Raw genomic sequence first — 20,151 nt, forward strand, 5'->3', positions numbered from 1 at the left:
TTTCCTCACTGTCTACTACACCTCCAATCTTTGTATCATCAGCAAATTTGCTGATCCAATTTACCACATTATCATCCAGATCATTGATATAGATGACGAATAACGGTGGACTCAGCATTGATCCCTGTGGCACACCACTAGTCACAGGCCTCCGCTCAGAGAAGCAATCCTCCACTACCACTCTCTGGCTTCTCCCATTGAGCCAATGTCTAATCCAATTTACCACCTTTCCATGTATACCAAGAGACTGAATCTTCCTAAATAAACCTCCCTTGTAGGACCTTGTCAAAGGCCTTACTGATGTCCATATAGACAACATCCACTGCCTTCCCTTCATCCACTTTCCTGGTAACCTCCTCAAAAAACTCTAATAGTTAAACATGACCTACCACGCACAAAGCCATGTTGACTCTCCCTAATAAGTCCCTGTCTATCCAAATACTTGTAGATCCTATCTCTCAGTACTCCTTCCAATAATTTAGAACTACCGACGTCAAACTTACCGGCCTATAATTTCCCAGATTACTTTTAGAGCCTTTTTTAATATAACGGAACAACATGAGCTATCCTCCAATCCTCTGGCACCTCACCCGTAGATACCGACATTTTAAATAAGTCTGCCAGGGCACCTGCAATTTCAACACTAGTCTCCTTCAAGGTCTGAGGGAAAACCTTGTCAGGTCCTGGGGATTTATCTACTCTGATTTGCCTCAAGATAGCAAGCACCTCCTCCTCCTCAATCTGTATAGGTTCCATGACCTCACTACTTGTTTACCTTATTTACATTGACTCCATGCCAGTTTCCTTAGTAAATACAGACGCAAAAAAAACCATTTTAGATCTTCCACATTTCTTTTGGTTCCATACATAGCCGACCACTCTGATCTTCAAGAGGACCAATTTTCTCCCTTACTATTCTTTTGCTCTTAATATACCTGTAGAAGCTCTTTGGATTATCCTTCACCTTGACTGCCAAAGCAACCTCATGTCTTCTGTTAGCCCTCCTGATTTCTTTCTTAAGTATTTTTTTTGCACTTTTTATACTCCTCAAGCACCTTATTTGCTCCCTGTTTCCTACACATGTCATACCTCTCTCTTTTCTTTTTTATCAGAATTCCAATATCCCTTGAGAACCAAGGTTCCTTATTCTTATTCACTTTGTCTTTAATCCTGACAGGAAAATACAAACTCTGCACTCTCAAAATTTCTCCCTTGAAGGCCTCCCACTTACCAATCACATTCTTGCCAGAGAACAACCTGTCCCAATCCACGTTTTTTAGATCCTTTCTTATTTCTTCAAATTTGGCGTTTTTCCAGTTTAGAACCTCAACTTGAGGACCAGATCTATCTTTATCGATGATCAAGTTGAAACTAATGGTGTTGTGATCTCTGGAACCAAAGTGTTCCCCTACACAAATTTCTGTCACCTGTCCTAACTCGTTTCCTAATAGGAGATCTAATATTGCATCCTTTCTAGTTGGTACCTCTATATATTGATTTAGGAAACTTTCCTAAACACATTTTACAAACTCTAACCCGTCTAGATCTTTAACAGTATGGGAATCCCAATCAATATGTGGAAAATTAAAATCCCCTACTATCACAACTTTATGTTTCCTGCAGTTGTCTGCTATCTCTCTGCAGATTTGCTCCTCCAATTCTCGCTGACTATTGGGTGGTCTATAATACAAACCCATTAATGTGGTCATACCTTTCCTGTATCTCAGTTCCACCCATATGGCCTCGGTAGACAAGCCCTCTAATCTGTCCTGCCTGAGCACTGCTGTAACATTTTCCCTGACAAGCAATGCCACCCCTCCACCCTTCATTCCCCTGTCTCTATCACGTCTGAAACATCGGAATCCTGGAACATTAAGCTGCCAGTCCTGCCCCTCCTGTAGCCAAGTTTCACTAACGGCTATAATGTCGTAATTCCATGTGTCAATTCACGCCCTCAGCTCGTCAGCCTTCCCCACAATACTCCTTGCATTGAAATAGACACACCTCAGAAGATTATTATCACCACACACAACCCTTCTATTTGTGACTTTGCATGAACTTTTAACATCATTTATTTTCACCCCCACTCCACTATCTGCTCTGGCACTCTGGTTCCCATCCCCCTGCAAATCTAGTTTAAACCCTCCCCAAAAGCACTAACAAACCTCCCTGCAAGGATATTTGTAGTTCAGGTGTAGCCTGTCTCGCTTGTACAGGGCAATGTTACAGTAGTCATGGGAGACTTTATAATGCAGGTAGATTGGGAAAATTAGGTTGGTGCTGGATTACAGAAGGGAACATTTCTCGAGTGCCGATAAGATGGCTTTTCAGAGCAACTCATGGTTGAGCCCACCTGAGCATCAGCTATTCGGGATTGGGTGTTGTGCAATGAACCAGAATTGATTAGGGAGCTTAAGGTAAAAAAGAACCTTTGGGGCAAGTGATCATAATATGATTGAATTCACCCTGAAATTTGAAACGGAGAAGCTAAAGTCAGATGTATCAGTATTACAGTGGATTAAAGGGAATTAGAGAGGCATGACAGAGGTGGCCAAAATTGATTGGAAAATAGCACTGGCGGGGTGACGGCAGAGCAGCAACAGCTGGAATTTCTGGAAGTAATTCAGAAGGCACAGGATATATTCATTTCAAAGACAAAGAAGTATTCTTAAGGAAAGATGGCACAATCATGCTTAACAAGAGAAGTCAAAGCCAGTATAAAAGCCATAGAGAGGGCATATAACCATATAACAATTACAGCACGGAAACAGGCCATCTCGGCCCTTCTAGTCCATGCCGAACTCTTACTCTCACCTAGTCCCACCGACCTGCGCTCAGCCCATAACCCTCCATTCCTTTCCTGTCCATATAGCTGTCCAATTTAACTTTAAACGACAACACCGAACCTGCCTCAACCACTTCTGCTGGAAGCTCGTTCCACACAGCTACCACACTCTGAGTAAAGAAGTTCCCCCTCATGTTACCCCTAAACTTTTGCCCCTTAACTCTCAACTCGTGTCCTCTTGTTTGAATCTCCCCCACTCTCAATGGAAAAAGCCTATCCACTATCCATAAAATAGAGCAAAGATTAGTGGGAAGTTAGAGGATTTGGAACCTGTTAAAAACACAGACATCAACTAAAAAAGTCATTAAGAAGTTAAAATTGAAATTCAAAAGTAAGCTAGCCAATAACGTTAAAGAGGATACTAAAAGTTTCTTCAGATACATAAAATGTAAAACAGAGGTGAGAATGGTATCGGACTACTGGACAATGATGTTGGAGAGATAGTAATGGGGGACAACAAAATAGCGGATGGATTAAATAAGTATTTTGCATCAGTCTTCACTGTGGAAGACACTTGGTGGAAGTTCCAGGTTTCAGGAGTCATAAAGTGTATGAAATTACCATAACTAGAGAGAAGGTTCTTGTGAAACTGAAAGGTCCGAAGATAGATAATTCACCTGAACCAGATGGTGTACACCCCAGAGTTCTGAAAGAGCTGGCTGAAGAGATCATGGAGGCATTAGTAATGATCTTTCAAGAATCACTAGATTCTGGAATGATTCCAGAAGACTGGAAAATTGCAAATGTTACTCCAATCTTCAGCAAGGGAGAGAGGAAGAAGAAAGGAAACTATAGGCCAGTTAGTCTGACCTCAATGGTTGGGAAGATGCTGGAGTCGAATATTAAGGCTGAGTCTTGGGGTACTTGGAGGCACATGATAAAATAGGCCGTAGTCAACATGGTTTCCTCAAGGATAAATCTTGCCTGACAAATCTGTTGGAATTCTTTGAAGAAATAACAAGCAGGATAAACAAAGGAGAATCAGTTGACGTTGTGTACTTGGATTTTCAGAAGGCCTATGACAATGTGCCTCACATGAGGCTACTTAACAAGTTATGAGCCCATGGTTTTACAAGAAAGATTCTAGCATGAATAAAGCAGTGGTTGATTGGCAGGAGGCAAAGAATGGGAATAAAGGAGCATCTAGTTGGCTGCTGGTGACTAGAGGTGTTCCACAGGGGTCTGTGTTTTTACATTATATGATTCTTTTTACGTTATATGTCAATGATTTGGATGGTGGAATTGATGGCTTTGTTGCAAAGCTTGCAGGCAATATGAAGATAGGTTACAGAAGGACATAGGTAGATTAGGAGAATGGCCTAAGAAATGGCAGATGGAATACAGTGTCAGGAAGTGTATGGTCATGCACTTTGGTAGAAGAAATGAAAGGGTTGACAAATTTTTTTAATGGAATGAAAGTACCAAAAACTGAAACGCAAAAACTAGGTCCTTGTGCAGGATTCCCTAAAGGTTAATTTTCAGGTTGAGTCTGTGATGAGGAAGGCAAATGTGATGAGGGATAGCATTCATTTCAAGAGGACTAGAATATAAAAGCAAGGATGTACTGTAACATTGAGACTTTATGAAGTACTGGCGAGGCCTCACTTGGGAGTATTGTGATCAAGTCTGGGCCCATTATCTTAGAAAGGATGTGCTGAAACTGGAGAGGGTTCAAATGAGGTTCACAAAAGTGATACCAGGATTGAATGGCTTGTCATATGAAGAGCATTTGATGGCTCTGGGCCTGTATTCACTAGAGTTCAGAATGATGTGTGGGTGACCTCATTGAAACCTATCAATTGGTGAATGGCCTTGATATAGCAGACGTGGAGAGGATGTTTTCTATGGTGGGAGAGTCTAAGACCAGAGGGCACAGCCTCAGAATAGAGGGGCACCCTTTTAGAACAGAGATGAGGAGGAAATTCTTTATCCGGAGAGTGGTGAATCTGTGGAAGTTTGTTTTGAGCAGCTGTGGAGGCCAAGTCTTTATGTATATTTCAAAGGTTCAAACGTTCAAATTAATGTCAGAGAAATGTATACAATATACATCCTGAAATGCTTTTTCTTTGCAAAGCATCCATGAAAACAGAGAAGTGCCCCAAAGAATAAACGACAGTTAAACGTGAGAACCCCAAAGGCCCCCCCCAGTTCCCCCCCACCGCACGTAAGTGCAGCAAACAACAATTCCCCTCCCCCCACCGGCAAAAAAAAGCACACCCACCACCGAGCACAAACATGAGCTAGGTGATGGCAAAGACACAGACCTTGCAGTTACCCAAAAACACTATTGCATTTCATCCGGCATTCAGCAACCTACAGGTTCTCTCTCTCTCTCCCTAATAAGGGAGAGGGAGGTGTCCCCTATTTTCACAGCGAGCGGGAGACATAACAACAACCAGCTGATTTACGGTGTTAAAAAGACTGTTTTGTTGCTTTTTACGAGCTCTGTTTAAGGCCGAGGTTGATAGGGTCAGGACATGACAGGATACAGGGATTCTTGAGTAGTCGAGGGCATGAAGGGATATGGGGAGAAGGCAGGAAGGTGGGGCTGAAAGGAAAATTGGCTCAGCCATGATGAAATGGTGGAGCAGACTCAATGAGACAAATAGTCTAATTCTGCTCCTATATCTTATGGTCTTGTAGTCCTATATTGGGGAGACAAGAAATAAGAGTAATACTCCAGACAGAGCCTAACCAGAGTGCTATAAAGCTGCAAAATAACATTGTTTAGCATTGACTCAGTGGACTGTAGGGCTTGATAGAGTCTTGTACCTACTTATTTTGACTCGTATATGATGTCAAAGGCAAAGTCTCATTAGGGAAGATCTTTGAAAGCTACTCCCAGTGGCCACTGATGTTGGTCTATCCTTGGTTATCTATCATCTATTCTTGGCTCTTAGTAATGTGGACTCAGGTATTTGAACCCTAGATGGGTTAGACCAGGTGTTCCCAACCCTTTTTATGGCATGGATCAAGACCACTAAGCAAAGTGTCCATGGACCCCATGTTGGGAACCCCTGGCTAGACAAAGCTGAAGAATCTATGTAACATGATCATCAGCTGGCTACAATTTCTGGTCCACCATTTGCTTTTAAATCAAGGGTTTTTGTTGGATGTTTGTCTTCTTGTGTTTATAATCTGTTTTTTTCTCTGCCTTTAATACATGATGATACTTCCAATCCAATAGCACCTTGCACGTTATAGTTAATTATTCACAATTCCTGATGGGTCTCTGAATCAATCCTGATACTTTCTGGTAGAGAAGCCAGGTGCTAATTACAAAAGACTTCAGGGCAGTCCAGAAGCTGTGGACACTCTGTAGCTCCCACTGGTGAGGAGTTTGTTTTGGAGACCTTCAGCAGTGGTTTTATTATGCAGTATTTCTGTTGCTGTCACTGTTTAGAAGACAAGCTGATGCAGATGAAAGATTGGATTAGGCAGTGGCTAGGCCCTCAGCTATTCTTTCCAATCTCATGCTATTGATGCAGATGTCTTTCTGGTCCCTCATTTTGACAATAATGCTTGGAATCTGGGAGGTGTTATGATATCTTGCACTTGAATCCCTGATGAAATCAGGTGTTCATTATGACAAGTAAAGACTCCTCTGCCAGTCGTGCCTTCACAAAGGTTTATATCCTTCCTGACTCTGACGCTGAAGTGATCAAGAAGGATCAGCTTGTCTCCCACTGCAATTTAGGCCAGAGTTTGCTCAAGGCTGGAGTAGAATTCCTCTGGCCTCTTTTGTTACTGGTGCACTGAGAACCATACTAGTTCCAAGTTAGGATGAGCTGCAGAGTCATGATATGTTCATTCTAAATCATCAGGAAAAGTTCTGAGATGGCAGGTTATACCATTCCGGAGAGTGCAAGCTGCTTTGTGAAGACCATAAGACATAGGAACAGAATTAGGCTATTTGGCCCATTGAGTCTCCTCCACCATTCAATTATGGCTGATCCTTTTTTTCCCTTCCTCACCCCCACTCCCCAGCCTTCTCCCCATAACCTTTGATGCCATGTCCAATCAAGAACCTATCAATCTGTGCCTTAAGTACACCCAACGAGCTGCCCTCCATAGCTGCCTGTGGTAATAAATTCCACAAATTCACCACCCTCTGGCCAAAGAAATTTCTCTGTATCTCTGTTTTAAATGGATGGCCCTCTATCCTGAGGCTCTGCCCTCTTGTCCTAGACTCCCCAACCACTGGAAACATATTTTCCACATCTACTCTGTCTAGGACTTTCAACATTCGAAAGGTTTCAATGAGATCCCCCCTCATCCTTCTAAATTCCAGTGAGTACAGACCCAGAGCTATCAAACATTCATTGTATGATAACCCTTTCATTCCCGGAATCATCCCTGTGAACCTCCTCTGAACTCTCTCCAATGCCAGCACATCATTTCTTAGATGAGGAGTCCAAAACTGTTCACAATACTCAAGGTGAGGCCTCACCAGTGCCTTTTAAAGCCTCAGCATCACTTCCCTACTCTTGCATTCTAGACCCCTTGAAACAAATGCTAACATTGCATTTGCCTTCCTCACCACCAACTCTACCTGCAAGTTAACATTTAGGATATTCTGCACAAGAACGAGAAGGGAGCATGGCCTGGGTGGTGGGGATCTCTGATGATGGATGCTGCTTTTCTATGGCAGCATTTCATGTAGATGTGCTCAGTACATTAAAAAACTGTAAATTATAATAAGAAATTTATACATTAAAAAAATTTATATGAAGTAAATAGTGCAAAAAGTGAGCAAAAATAGTGAGGTAGTATTCATGGGTTGATTAATTGTCCATGCAGAAATCTGATGGCGGAGGGGAAAAATGGCCAGAATACAGCCTTTACACTTTTATTAATAATAGCATGACCTTCAGTACTGAGAAATATCAGTAGGCAATATGAGGAAAAGAAAATTATCTCTAACATATCGTATATCTAATTGTAGCATTCTTCTTTCAACTACAACTGGACATTTAAAATGAGGAGCAGACCACTCTAGACTTGATTCCCATATCGTATGTTGTTACCGTAACTATGTGGCACTGCGTGCAGTTACTAATATAGGACAATGTTCCACAAGATATTTTTCGAGCGAGTTGTACATTGCTTGTATACCCTTTTCCCTGATGGTGGTAATGAGAAGAGGATGTGACCTGAGTGATGAGGGTCCTTAATGATGGATAATTAGGTCTGTTCCCACAATCCTGATTGAAAAGTTGCAGAACCTGGGTCTCTGTACCTCCTTCTGCAATTGGATCCTCAGCTTCCTAACTGGAAGACCACAGTCTGTGCAGATTGGTGATAACATATCCTCCTCGCTGATGATCAACACTGGCGCACCTCAGGGGTGTGTGCTTAGCCCACTGCTCTACTCTCTCTATACACATGACTGTGTGGCTAGGCATAGCTCGAATACCATCTATAAATTTGCTGATGATACAACCATTGTTGGTAGAATCTCAGATGGAGACAAGAGGGCGTACAGGAGTGAGATATGCCAACTAGTGGAGTGGAGCAGCAACAACCTGGCACTCAGCGTCAGTAAGATGAAAGAGCTGATTGTGGACTTCAGGAAGGATAAGACGAAGGAACACATACCAATCCTCATAGAGAGATCAGAAGTGGAGAGAGTGAGCAGCTTCAAGTTCCTGGGTGTCAAGATCTCTGAGGATCTAACCTGGTCCCAACGTATCGATGTAGTTACAAAGAAGGCAAGACAGCGGCTATACGTCATTAGGGGTTTGAAGAGATTTGGCATATCAACAAATACACTCAAAAACCTCTATAGTTGTACCATGGAGAGCATTCTGACAGGCTGCATCACTGTCTGGTATGGAGGGACTACTGCACAGGACTGAAAGAAGCTGCAGAGGGTTGTAAATCTAGTCAGCTCCATCTTGGGTACTAGCCTACAAAGTACCCAGGACACCTTTTGGGAGCGGTGTCTCAGAAAGGCAGCATCTATTATTAAGGACCTCCAGCCTCCAGGGCATGCCTTTTTCTCACTGTTACCATCAGGTAGGGTACAGAAGCCTGAAGGCTCACACCCAGCGATTCAGTAGCAGCTTCTTCCCTCTGCCAGCTGATTCCTAAATGGACCTTAAAGCTTTGGACACTACCTCACTTTTTTTTTAATATACAGTATTTCTGTTTTTGCACATTTTTAATCTATTCAATATGTAATTGATTTACTTGTTTATTTATTTTTTCTCTCTACTAGATTATGCATTGCATTGAACTGCTGCTGCTAAGTTATCAAATTTCACGTCACACGCCCGTGATAATAAACCTGATTCTGATTCTGATTTATAGAATGATTCCTGCACTGTTCAGCTTTCGTTGACCTCAGTGATGCCGAACCTCAGAGGTAAAAGGCAATATGTCCCTGCTTCTAAATTGTTTGTCTAGTGCAAACAATCAAAGACAAATTTTGACTCCAACATTCTTCTTTATACTTCTGAAGTTATAAAATGAAGCAATCACCAAATGACTAGTTTATTCTTCATATCCATTTCTTCCAAACCAGCTCTGAGAATTGAAGTGTGGTAACAGCATTCAAACACAAATTGAGGTTAAAAAGCAACATGTGTGGACACTGGTGTCAAATATTCTTCAGTTCTTATATACATATATAGAAAAAGGCAAACCAGGTCTGCAAAGCCTGAAGTTCAGAGTATCTTGAGTCAAAAAACTCTAAAATTATATCTGTCTGAATTATAATTGCCTCCCTTGTTTCAATTCACTTTACACTTCAAATTTCAGCCCTGAAGGTAAGATATGACACCTGTCATCGACTACAATGCCAGACATAGTAATTACACACACTAGTGCACCCACAGTCATACAGCATGGCAGCAATAAGGCCTTTCTAATTTTATTAATAATAGCACGACCTTCAGTTATGCAAAAATCAGTAGGCAATATAAGGAAAAAGAAAAATATCTCTGACATAGCGTGTATCTAATTGTAACATTCTCGTTGTACTACAACTGGCCATTTAAAATGAGGAGCAGTCCATTCTAGATTTGATTCCCATATGGTATGTTAATGAATAAAGTTGTTATTGTAACCATGTGGCTGTTCACTGCATGCAGTTACTAATATAGGGGCAATGATCCATGAAATGTTATAGGCTGTGTGTTGCACATTGTTAATTCTACTTATTATTACTAAGTAGAATATCTATCTGAATAAGACGAGACTCTGCTGCTTTACTTGTTCAGCATGTAACTCCTTTTAAATAGTAAAACTGAAGGCTTTGCAAAGTTATTATACGTCAACTGGACCGTTATTTTCTAGCATACCCTGTCCATGCATAATCCATCGCCTGCAAGAATAATTGCATGTTCAGGAATCTAACACTGATTGGATGGAAAAGCTCACATAATTCCTGAAGGTTTTAATGTTTGTTTTACAGGATTGATTTTTGGAATTTACAATGTTGGCTAGTGTCTTTTTATTCCAAGTTTACAAATCATTGGTGGCACAATTTTTCCATCCATTAATTTTCCTCCAATGCAATCCCAGTGGGCAAGCCCTCCCTGGGGAGATTGTACATTTGTAAAATTGGCTCTTGGGTATAGGGTACTTAGCAACAAAATGTTAAACTCGCACCTGTTAGGTGATTAGGCTGGATGCACAACTCTCTGACATTTAAAGCATCTGTTTTATTGTAAATGTGGCCTGGTTCCCAATTATCAGAGGTTCTGGATGAAAACAGCATCAAACAAGGGACACCATTATATTAAGCGTTTGATGCAACTGAAGTTAATTATAATAAGTTAAAATTAGAAATTGAAGAGGGTGCACCCAGGATTTCTTTGCATTCTGTTCTCTTGGAAAACATTTTTGTCCTTTAAGTAAGCTCTTGTAATCAGGTCCATGCATGCAAATTTTTTGAGGTTATGAATAAAGATCTCTCCATGGATACGATTCTACACAGCTCCTGATAAAACTGTGATGGAATAGTCTTCGTATGTTTTGCTAGGGTATTTTCAGTCTATTTTTAAAATGAATGGCATTGAATAACCACATGCCAGGGAATCATGAATCAAAGACAATACAAATGAGGTGCTGGAGGAACTCGGCAGGTCAGGCAGCATCTATGGAGGGAAAGCCTTGGGTGCCTCTTTTTGTTGCTTCAGTTTGCAGTACCTGCAGTCTCTTGTTACTCAAAGAGAAGGTGCTGATGTTGATGTTTTGATCATTGTAGGTGCAGTGACAACAGAGAAGCCTGTTTTGTCAATCCACCGTGAATCCTGAACCTGTCTGAAGACAGCTTTCATTAGTTGCCCCTCGTGAGTCTGGACACTGAATTCACGGCCCCCTGAGAGCATGGGAATCGGGCCAACTCCTGCAGTGTGGATGTGAGCAGATGAGAAGTGGGCTGAGACTTTTTGGTGGAACCTGAGGATATTCCAGAATTAACTTTGCTGGAGTTTGACAGTCTTCAGCAGTCTCTTTTTAAGACCATCTAAATAGGTTGCCCGATCCATGGTAGAAATGAGCACAATAGGAATTCAACATTTCAGCCAATTTAAACCTGACAGTTACAATCAGGAGCAACAACTAATGTATACCCCTAATTTGTATAGGCATATACTTCCCACTTAGTTTCATCACATGTTGGCAAGATAATTATTCAGTCATTATGTGCCATGTCATATGACATGGACAGTCATAGTCTTGACCATGATTGTTCTTGGCAAATTTTTCTATAGGAGTGGTTTGCCATTGCCTTCTTATGGGCAGTGTCTTTACAAGATGGGTGACTCCAGCCATTATCAATACTCAGAGATTGTATGCCTGGCATCAGTGGTCACATAACCAGGACTTAGGATATGCACTAGCTGCTCATACAACCAATCACCACCCTCTCCCATGGCTACGCGTGACGCTGATTGGGGGGGCGGGGGTTGCTAAGCAGCGGCTACACATTGCCGAAAGGTGACCTGCAGGCTGGCAGAGGGAAAGAGTGCCTCACACCTCATTTTTTAGAGACATTTCACTATCCTGATACCCTCTGATAATTGTGTCAGGTAGAAAGTGAGTAGCAATTGAATACCGCCAGTTCCTTCAAGGCCACTAGTTAATTCGTGTCTTCTTCTTCTACTGGTTAGAAATAGTAAATTTTCTACAGTAAGTGCAACATGTATGAAAATTAACAGAATATATTATAGACACAAGAGATTCTGTGGATGCTGGAAATCCAGAGTAACACACATGAAGTGCTGGAGGAACTCAAAAGGTCAGGCAGCATCTACGGAAAAGAGAAAACAGTTAATGTTTGGAGTCAAGACCCTTCAGCAAGACTGAAAAGGAGGGCAGAAGATTTCAGAGTAAAAAGGTGAGAAGAGGGGAAGGAGGCTAGCCAGAAGGTGATATGTGAAGCCAGGTTTTGGGGGGGGGGGGAAGGTAAAGGGTTGGAGAAGAAAGAATCAGATAGGAGAGGAGAGTGGACCATATGAGAAAGGGAAGGAGGAGGGGGAAGTAATAGGCAGGTGAGAAGAGGTAAAAGGTCAGAGTGGGGAATTGAGAAGTGGGGGAAATTTGTTTACCAGAAGGAGAAATTGATATTGTGCCATCAGGTTGGAGGCTACCGAGACAGAATATAAGGTGTTGCTCCTCCTCATCCTGGTACAAGAGGAGACCATGGACCAACACATCAGGATAGGAATGGGAATCTGAATTAAAATGTTTAGTCACCAGGAAGTCTTGTTTGTGGCGATTGGTGCAGAGGTGCTCGATGAAGCAGTTCCCTAATTTACGACATGTCTCTCCAATGTAGAGGAGGCTGCATCGGAAGCACTGAGCACAATAGACAACCCCAGCAGGTTTGCAGGTGAAGTGTTGCCTCAGCCTGGAAGGTCTATTTGGGGCCATGAATAGAGGAGAGGGAGGAGGGGTGTGGACAGGTGTAGCACTTGGGCTCTTTCATGGATATGTGCCTGGAGGGTAATTAGTGGGGAGGGACAGAAGGACAGGGAAATCATGGAGGGAGTGGTCCCTGCTGAAAGCAAAGGGGGGGGGGTGAAGGGGGTAAAGGTACATTTAGTAGTGGGATCCCTTTGGAGATGGCGGAATTTGTGGAGGATAATGTGTTGGATGCGGAGCCTTATGGGGTAGGTAAGGGTAGGAGGGACTCTATTAAGGCAGCGGAAAGATGAGGTGCACAGGAAATAGAGGAAATGTGAGTGAGGGCAGCATCAATCGTAGAGGGAGGGAAACCCCAGTCTTCAAAAAAGGAGGACATCTCTGATGTCCTGGAATGGAAAGCTGCATCCTGGGAAGTCTCCTCGGCACTTTTTCTCCAGTCCTGCTGAAGGGTCTTGGCCTGAAGCGTTGACTGTACTCTTTTCCACAGAAGCTGCTCGCCTGCTGAGTTCCTCCAGCATTTCGTATGTGTTGAAAGGGAATAGTATTTTTATAATCTGCAGACTTTCTCATGTGTCATCAGCGAACTAGTATTTATTTATTTATTTGGCAATACAGTGCGGAATGTGCCCTTCGGCCCTTCACTTCATGCCACCCCAGCAACCACGGACAACTCCAATTTGATACTAATCTAATCACGGGATAATTAGCAACGACCAGCTAACCTATCTGGTGTGTTTTTGAACAGTGAGAGGAAACTGGAGCAAACCCACACATTCCACCGGGAGGATGTACAGATTCCTTACAGATGGTGCCAGATTTGAACTCCAAACTCTGCACGCCAAGCTGTCATAGCACCGCGCAAACCACTATGCTACTATGGTGCGGTATTATTAGGGGACAAGAAAGATCTTGGAAATGTATTAGCAGATGAAGAAGTGTTTTTCTGAAAAATAAATCACATCAAACTTGCAAGAACCTGTTGCCACATCCAGCTGTGGAGGCCAGGTCTTTGGCTGTATTTAAGGCAGAGATTGATAGGTTCTTGATTGGACATGGCATCAAAGGTTACGGGGAGAAGGCTGGGAACTGGGGTTGAGGAGGACATAGAAAAAAGGATCAGCCATGATTGAATGGCAGAGCAGACTCGATGGGCCGGATGGCTTAATTCTGCTCCTATGTCTTATAGTCTTATGGTCCAAGTACATAACAGTTTCTGCTTACTAATCTGTGTCATGGGTGTGGAATTACATTATGCATGTTGTAAGGTTCCAAGAGGGAAGTTATTAAGCTCAGAGAACTGTGAACAGGAAGAAAGTTTGGGAGGTAAGAATCAAAGAGCTGAAATAAAAATTTTATCCTTTGCTTGCCTAACAATGGTGAAAGTTACACCACCACTACTCTCCCCACCCACTGCTGACACCAAAATTTTTATTCTATATATGAATCATCTAGATATAGAAATGGAGAGGAGTATGCTTACATTTGTGGATTATGAGCAACTGATGCAGATCACAAGTCCCAATTATGCGACCACAGATGCCAGGCAGACAATCTCTGAAGAGTATTGATAATGGCTGGGGTCACCCATCCTGTAAAGACACTGCCCAGAAGAAAGCAATGGCAAACCACTTATCTAGAAAAACTTGACAAGACCAATCATGGTCATGGAAAGACCATGATTGCCCACGCCATGCGACACAGCACATAATGAACAAACATAATTGGTATTCATAATGAATAGAAAAGGGAAGACAACGCAGATAGATTAAGCAAATGGGAGAACCAATAGCAGCTACCGTTCACTAAAACCAAAGAATGAGAGAAAAATAGACAGATGAAGGCTTGAAGTAGAAAAAACAATGTAAAGATAAAAAGCGTCTGGCAGTTTAATTAATACTATGTTGTCTAGCAGAGAAGAGGCACAGGCATAATGGCTGTATTACCAAGTTCTATCATGGTTCACTGGTGGTATAAGTGGGGAAAACTGATGCATTGATTAGACAAAGAAATTTGTACATCAAGATACAGAAGTCATTAAAGGATATGTCACTAGAGTAAGCATGGAACATATGTTGAGCATAAAAGTGAATAATTCTCACTGCAGTTACATATACAGGAGCTGTTATAAAGTCAAATGCTGCAAAAGTTCTTTCATGTTCACCATGGGATTAGTAGTTACTTCATGTGTGATTGGATAAAATTTTATTGAAGCTAACTTAAATATGCTTGCAAAACAAAGTGGTTAGATCATAAAAATTCATTAACCTGAGCTCACCTGGCCTAGTGCTGCAGGCCATGTGTCAAATTCAAGCTTCCTACTCAGAGTAATGACCTCAGCAGCGGTAACTGTGCTCACGGTTGCTTTAGTGTATCCTGCCCCAAATTTTACAATTGGTCAGAGAAAACCTAAACTTGCTTGTGCTGCTTAAGGAAAGGCTGCACTTCTGAGGTGAGGTGCTTCACAGCTGGAATTGATAAGGGAAATCATCTCAATTGTTGGCTAACTGAAATTCATGGCTGAAAACAAAGATCTCGAAATAAATCAGGACTAGATTTTTGATATGAGAAAATCTACAGATGCTGGAAAGCCAAAGCAACGCACACAAAACGCTGGAGGAACTCAGCAGGCTAGGCAGCATCTGTGGAAAGGAGTAAACGGTCAACGTTTCAGGCCAAGACGTTTCATTGAGCCCTGATGAAGGGGCTCGGACCAAAACGTCAACTGTTTACTCTTTTCCGTAGATGTTGCCTGGCCTGCTGAGTTCCTCCAGGATTTTGTGTGCATTACTAGATTTTTGATGCAACGCTGGAGAGGGAGAGGTCTGCACACCCTTCCTGATGTATCACCAACTTGGCAGTAGGAGATGTCGATATGTGTATCAAGTTTGAAGCTGCAATTATTTGGAAGCTGAACAATAACAAATTCATTTATACACGTGGTCAAGGTCAATATGTGCATCATCAAGAGCTGTATCCCACCAACCTCCACTACCTGTTTCACTCATTGCTATTGCTCAGCTATCTTCAATCTCTGATGTTGAGGAACTGTGCCTAATTTCTAACTGCCCCAACAAATCGTTACATATGACCACTAGTCCCAGCATGATGCATCTCACAAGTTGTATACACTAGTATGGCCACTATCGGCAGACTAACTGATAGCACTGCCCGCCCACTATTGGCTTATAACTATGCTGGTGCTTAGAATATGTGCACACTCCGAGAGAAGAACTCCATGTAGCTGCAGAACACCTCATTGTCCATATGTGGCACTCTCAAGGTGATGGAAATATACAGTGCTTTGAGAAAGTATTCAGCCCCCACAACTATTTTCACATTTTACTGTCTCATTTTCTAAATTTGAAATATATTGACATAGGATTTTTTTTGAGCTAATCTACAAAACATTGTGCATCATGTCCAATCAAAAGAGAAATTCCAAAGCCTGTCAACAATTTGCTAAACATTAAAAACCCAAACTGAAGTAGTATTCATCCCCTTTGTAATTACTATGCTAACTTTCCTCAGGTGCAATATTACCTTGCCAACTCACCCAATTTGTTAAAAAAGAAAATAGGATAATCAGTTGTTTACATGAATTCATAAAAATAAATACCCACTCTCTCTGTAAGGTCAAGTGAAAATGAAGGTAAAAGAGCATTCAAGTCAAGTCAGGGAAATGATAGCAGAGAAGCATGAATCAGAGGAAAGGTGCAAGACCATCTCAAAGGCATGGAACATACCTCAGAGCTCAGTGTAGTCTATAGTGAATAAGTGGAAAAAATATAAAACCACAACCATACTTTCTAGGTCAGGCAGCTGCTCTATATTAGTGACCAGAGAGGAGGTGGCACTTATAAGAGAGGCTACTGTGATGCGAAGAGTCTCTCTGAGTGAGCTGCAGAAGTCAGTAGCTGTAAATGGAGATGAAGTTCATGGTTCCATAATCTCTAAGGTCTTGCACAAAAAAGGTATTTATGGAAGAGTGGAGGAAGAATCCCTGGTTCAAAAAAAAAGCATATCCTTGCCCATAAAGCGTTTGCAAAGCGTCACTTAAAAGATACTGTAAAGATGTGGAAGAAGGTCTTGTCGTCAGATGAGACTAAAATGGGACTTTTTGGCCTCAACACTAAGCAGTATGTGTGGTGTAAATCTAATACTGCGTGTCAAACTTTACACCGTCTCTGCTGTAAAGTATGGTGGGATAATATCATGCTAAGGGGATGGTCAGAATTGATGGGAGGATGAATGCTGCTAAACACCGAGAGATCCTGAATAAAGACTTGCTAGCCTCTTCCAGAAAGCTTAAACTAGGTAGGAAGTCTGTCTTTCAGCAGGACAACAACTCAAAGAACACTGCCAGAGCAACCATGGAGTGGCTTCAGATGAAAACTAATGTTCTCGGGTGGCCCAGAGTCCTGCCATTAACCCAATCAAACATCTCTGGCAAGACCGCAAGACTGCTGTCCAACTAACATGGCACAGCTTGAACAGTTTTGCAAAGAGGAGAATGCAAATCTTGCTCCATAGCATTGTGCAAAGTTGATTGAGACTTACCCAAAAGGCTATTGGCTGTAATACCTGTAGCTTTGAGAGGTGGTTCAACTAAGTACTGAGCAAAGGAAAATGAACACTTTTGAACTGCTGGCATTTCACTTTTTGAATTTGTAGTTTTCATGCTTTACAATTTTCCGTTTTGTTATTGTTTACTGGGTGTTTCATGGTCTCCATCACTGCAGCTACTTTCTTTACACCTTCCAGATTTAAATTCCAAAACAAAAATCCGCATTTGGATTGTTACTCACGTCTACAAATTGTCAGTCCAGTAATTTAGTATTTGCCATGTATCCAGTGTTGTTATACTTGTAGTGTATGAATCCTTCATTACTTGAACTTCAGCAAGTATCAATCCCCCACTATTTAAATAACAGCAGCAAAGCAGTTTTCTGTCATGAACGAGAATTCATCAAATGTGAATTCATGGAAGTTTCTTTCAAGGACTCTTTACCTCATGTTCTCGATGTTTATTGCTTACTTATTTATTATTATTATCAAAGGTTCAAAGGTACAATTAATGTCAGAGAAATGTATACAATATACATCCTGAAATGCTTTTTCTTCACAACCATCCATGAAAACAGAGAAGAGTGAATGACAGTTAAATGTTGGAACCACAAAGTCACCCCCAGCTCCCCCCTGCCGTGTGTAAGCAGCAGCAAGCACCAATCGTCCCCCCACCGGCAAAAAGAAAGCATCGGCAACACCACCAAGCACTCAAGCATGAGCAAAGCGACAGCAAAGACACAGACTTGTAGTTACCCCAAAGATTTTGTGTTTCATCCAGTATTCAACATACCACAGGTTCTCTCTCTCCCTAATAAGGGAGAAAGTGGTGTCTCAATTTTCCCAGCAAGTGGGGAGACATAACAAACAACTCGCTGGTCTACGATGTTAAAAGTCTGCCACGCCACTTTTTTCGAGCTCTGTTCTCAAAAAAATTGGGCACACAGTCATAGATATCCCGACTCCCGGGACAACACACGGGTCTCCTGTCGTGACACCGACCCTCAATCCACCTGACTCCAGAGCCCTGAGATCCTAGGCTTCTGAATCCGAGCCAGACTCTTAGGCCGAACCTTGGTGTGCCGCACAACAACGATCGGTTGTGAAACCCCGAGAAATATTATTATTATTTCCTTGTGTTTGTACAGATTGTTGTCTTTTGCACACTTTTTGTCCTCCCTGTTGGATGCAATCTTTCATTAATTCTATTATGGTTCTTGGATTTACTGAGCATGCCTGCAAGGAAACAAACTCAGGGTTGGATGTGGTAACGTATTTGTACATTAGTAAATATAGTCAATAACACCCATCACAGGCCTGGGATATTTACATGTTCTTACTATCATGCTGCCCACTCCAAGAGAGAAAGAAACCAATTCTGCTCAGTACAGAAAGTGTGAAATGTTGCAGACTTCTCTGCCACAGCTTAGAGTGACAATGGAAAGTGAATACTGTACTACTCTAACTTCTTGGTGAAATGAGGCCATTGTTTTTCACTGAACAACAGAACTGGTCTCAAGGCACAGTGTGGCTGATGAGGGCCCCATCTGCTATTACTATGTCCTGTTCCATGCAGACTCTCCTCAATCTTACTGTTGCATTGCATTCTGTGTGCCTCGGAGAAGCATCATCTACTGACACTTAAAAGTTAACAAAGCTTCATATCCTCTGCAAAGCCTGCCAGTACAAATGTCATAATTTTTGTAAGATCTGGAAAACCAATAATCACTAAATCAATTGCGGCAAGACTGCAAGAGATTGATAGTGGATCTTCCTACTTGTCCTCACTACAGGTCGAGGTTATATTTGACAGCACTGCAACAGCATGATCAACAGTTCTCTGTAGCTACCCTGTATATTTCTGGTGAGCATACGCTATGCTCTTCCTACTGTTCTGAATCTGGTAGGCAACGTAAATTACCCTACAAACGGGTACCTACACATTGCACAGAAAACTGGAAGAATTTTGACACAAACAATACTCAAGAAACAGGAGACTTGATTGTTCTTGCTTGCTATTAAGAATAAAATAAATTCAGAAATAAAAATGCTGTAAGCATATTTTTGTGGTTCTAATCAGTAGCCAAATTATTCTCTTTTAGTTTGACAAACGTTCTTCAAGTTCTGCCGTTGCAACTAATGTTTTATTGTTTTTAGGCTCGAAACATATGATGAGTTCATGCCATTTGACTTCAAAACAGAACCATCGTACTCAAGCTCAGAATACAAGGGTAAGCAAGTATGAATGTGATGCCATTATACATGCAAAAATGTTGTAAGCCACCGCAGCTATGCAATGTTTATTCTTTATCTGCAGGTTAAGGACATGTCATGACATTTTAAAGTTGAACGTTAGAAAGAATATTTGAAATTAAATTTCCTGTTAGACTGAAATGGACAATACTAGATTGGCCAACACCCACTAACTTCATTTAGCAACTCAAGTGGTGTAAGTACAATGGTAGTTGAAATACAAAAAAAAATTGAGATATGGGAAATCTGAAATACAACAAACATGCTGAAGATATGGAGAGCGAAATGGAAATAACATTTCAAGTCATTGATGTCTCAAATTTAATTAAGAGTTAACTGCATACTCAATATATTTGAAACACTTCACTATGAATAAATTGCCTTTTAAATGCTACTATTGGTGATTTGTAAACTGACAAAGCACTAATTCAAAGACAATGACTTCTTGCCCTTTCCGTGGTTAATTCTACTTCTACATTTTTCACAATAGTTTGACAAATTTTTAAGTAAGATATCAGGTATGCCATTATTTACAAATTTTACATTCATTCCATGCTTTACCATACAAATAGAGTTGGAAAGGTAAAATTATTATCGTAAATATAATTAACTCT

General features: G+C 41.5%; 1 protein-coding gene across 1 annotated transcript in view; it reads left to right on the forward strand.

The window, feature by feature from the left end:
• The window catches only part of tmem244 (transmembrane protein 244), a 48,309-nt gene that overhangs the window by 10,798 nt on the left and 17,360 nt on the right, over positions 1-20,151 (forward strand). Inside the window, exon 3 of the mRNA XM_072280694.1 lies at positions 19,442-19,515. Coding sequence (XP_072136795.1) covers positions 19,442-19,515 — 74 coding nt within the window. The remainder of the gene's footprint in view (positions 1-19,441; positions 19,516-20,151) is intronic.

This window comes from Mobula birostris, chromosome 2, assembly GCF_030028105.1.
Source record: "Mobula birostris isolate sMobBir1 chromosome 2, sMobBir1.hap1, whole genome shotgun sequence".
NCBI classification, from domain to species: Eukaryota; Metazoa; Chordata; class Chondrichthyes; order Myliobatiformes; family Myliobatidae; genus Mobula; species Mobula birostris.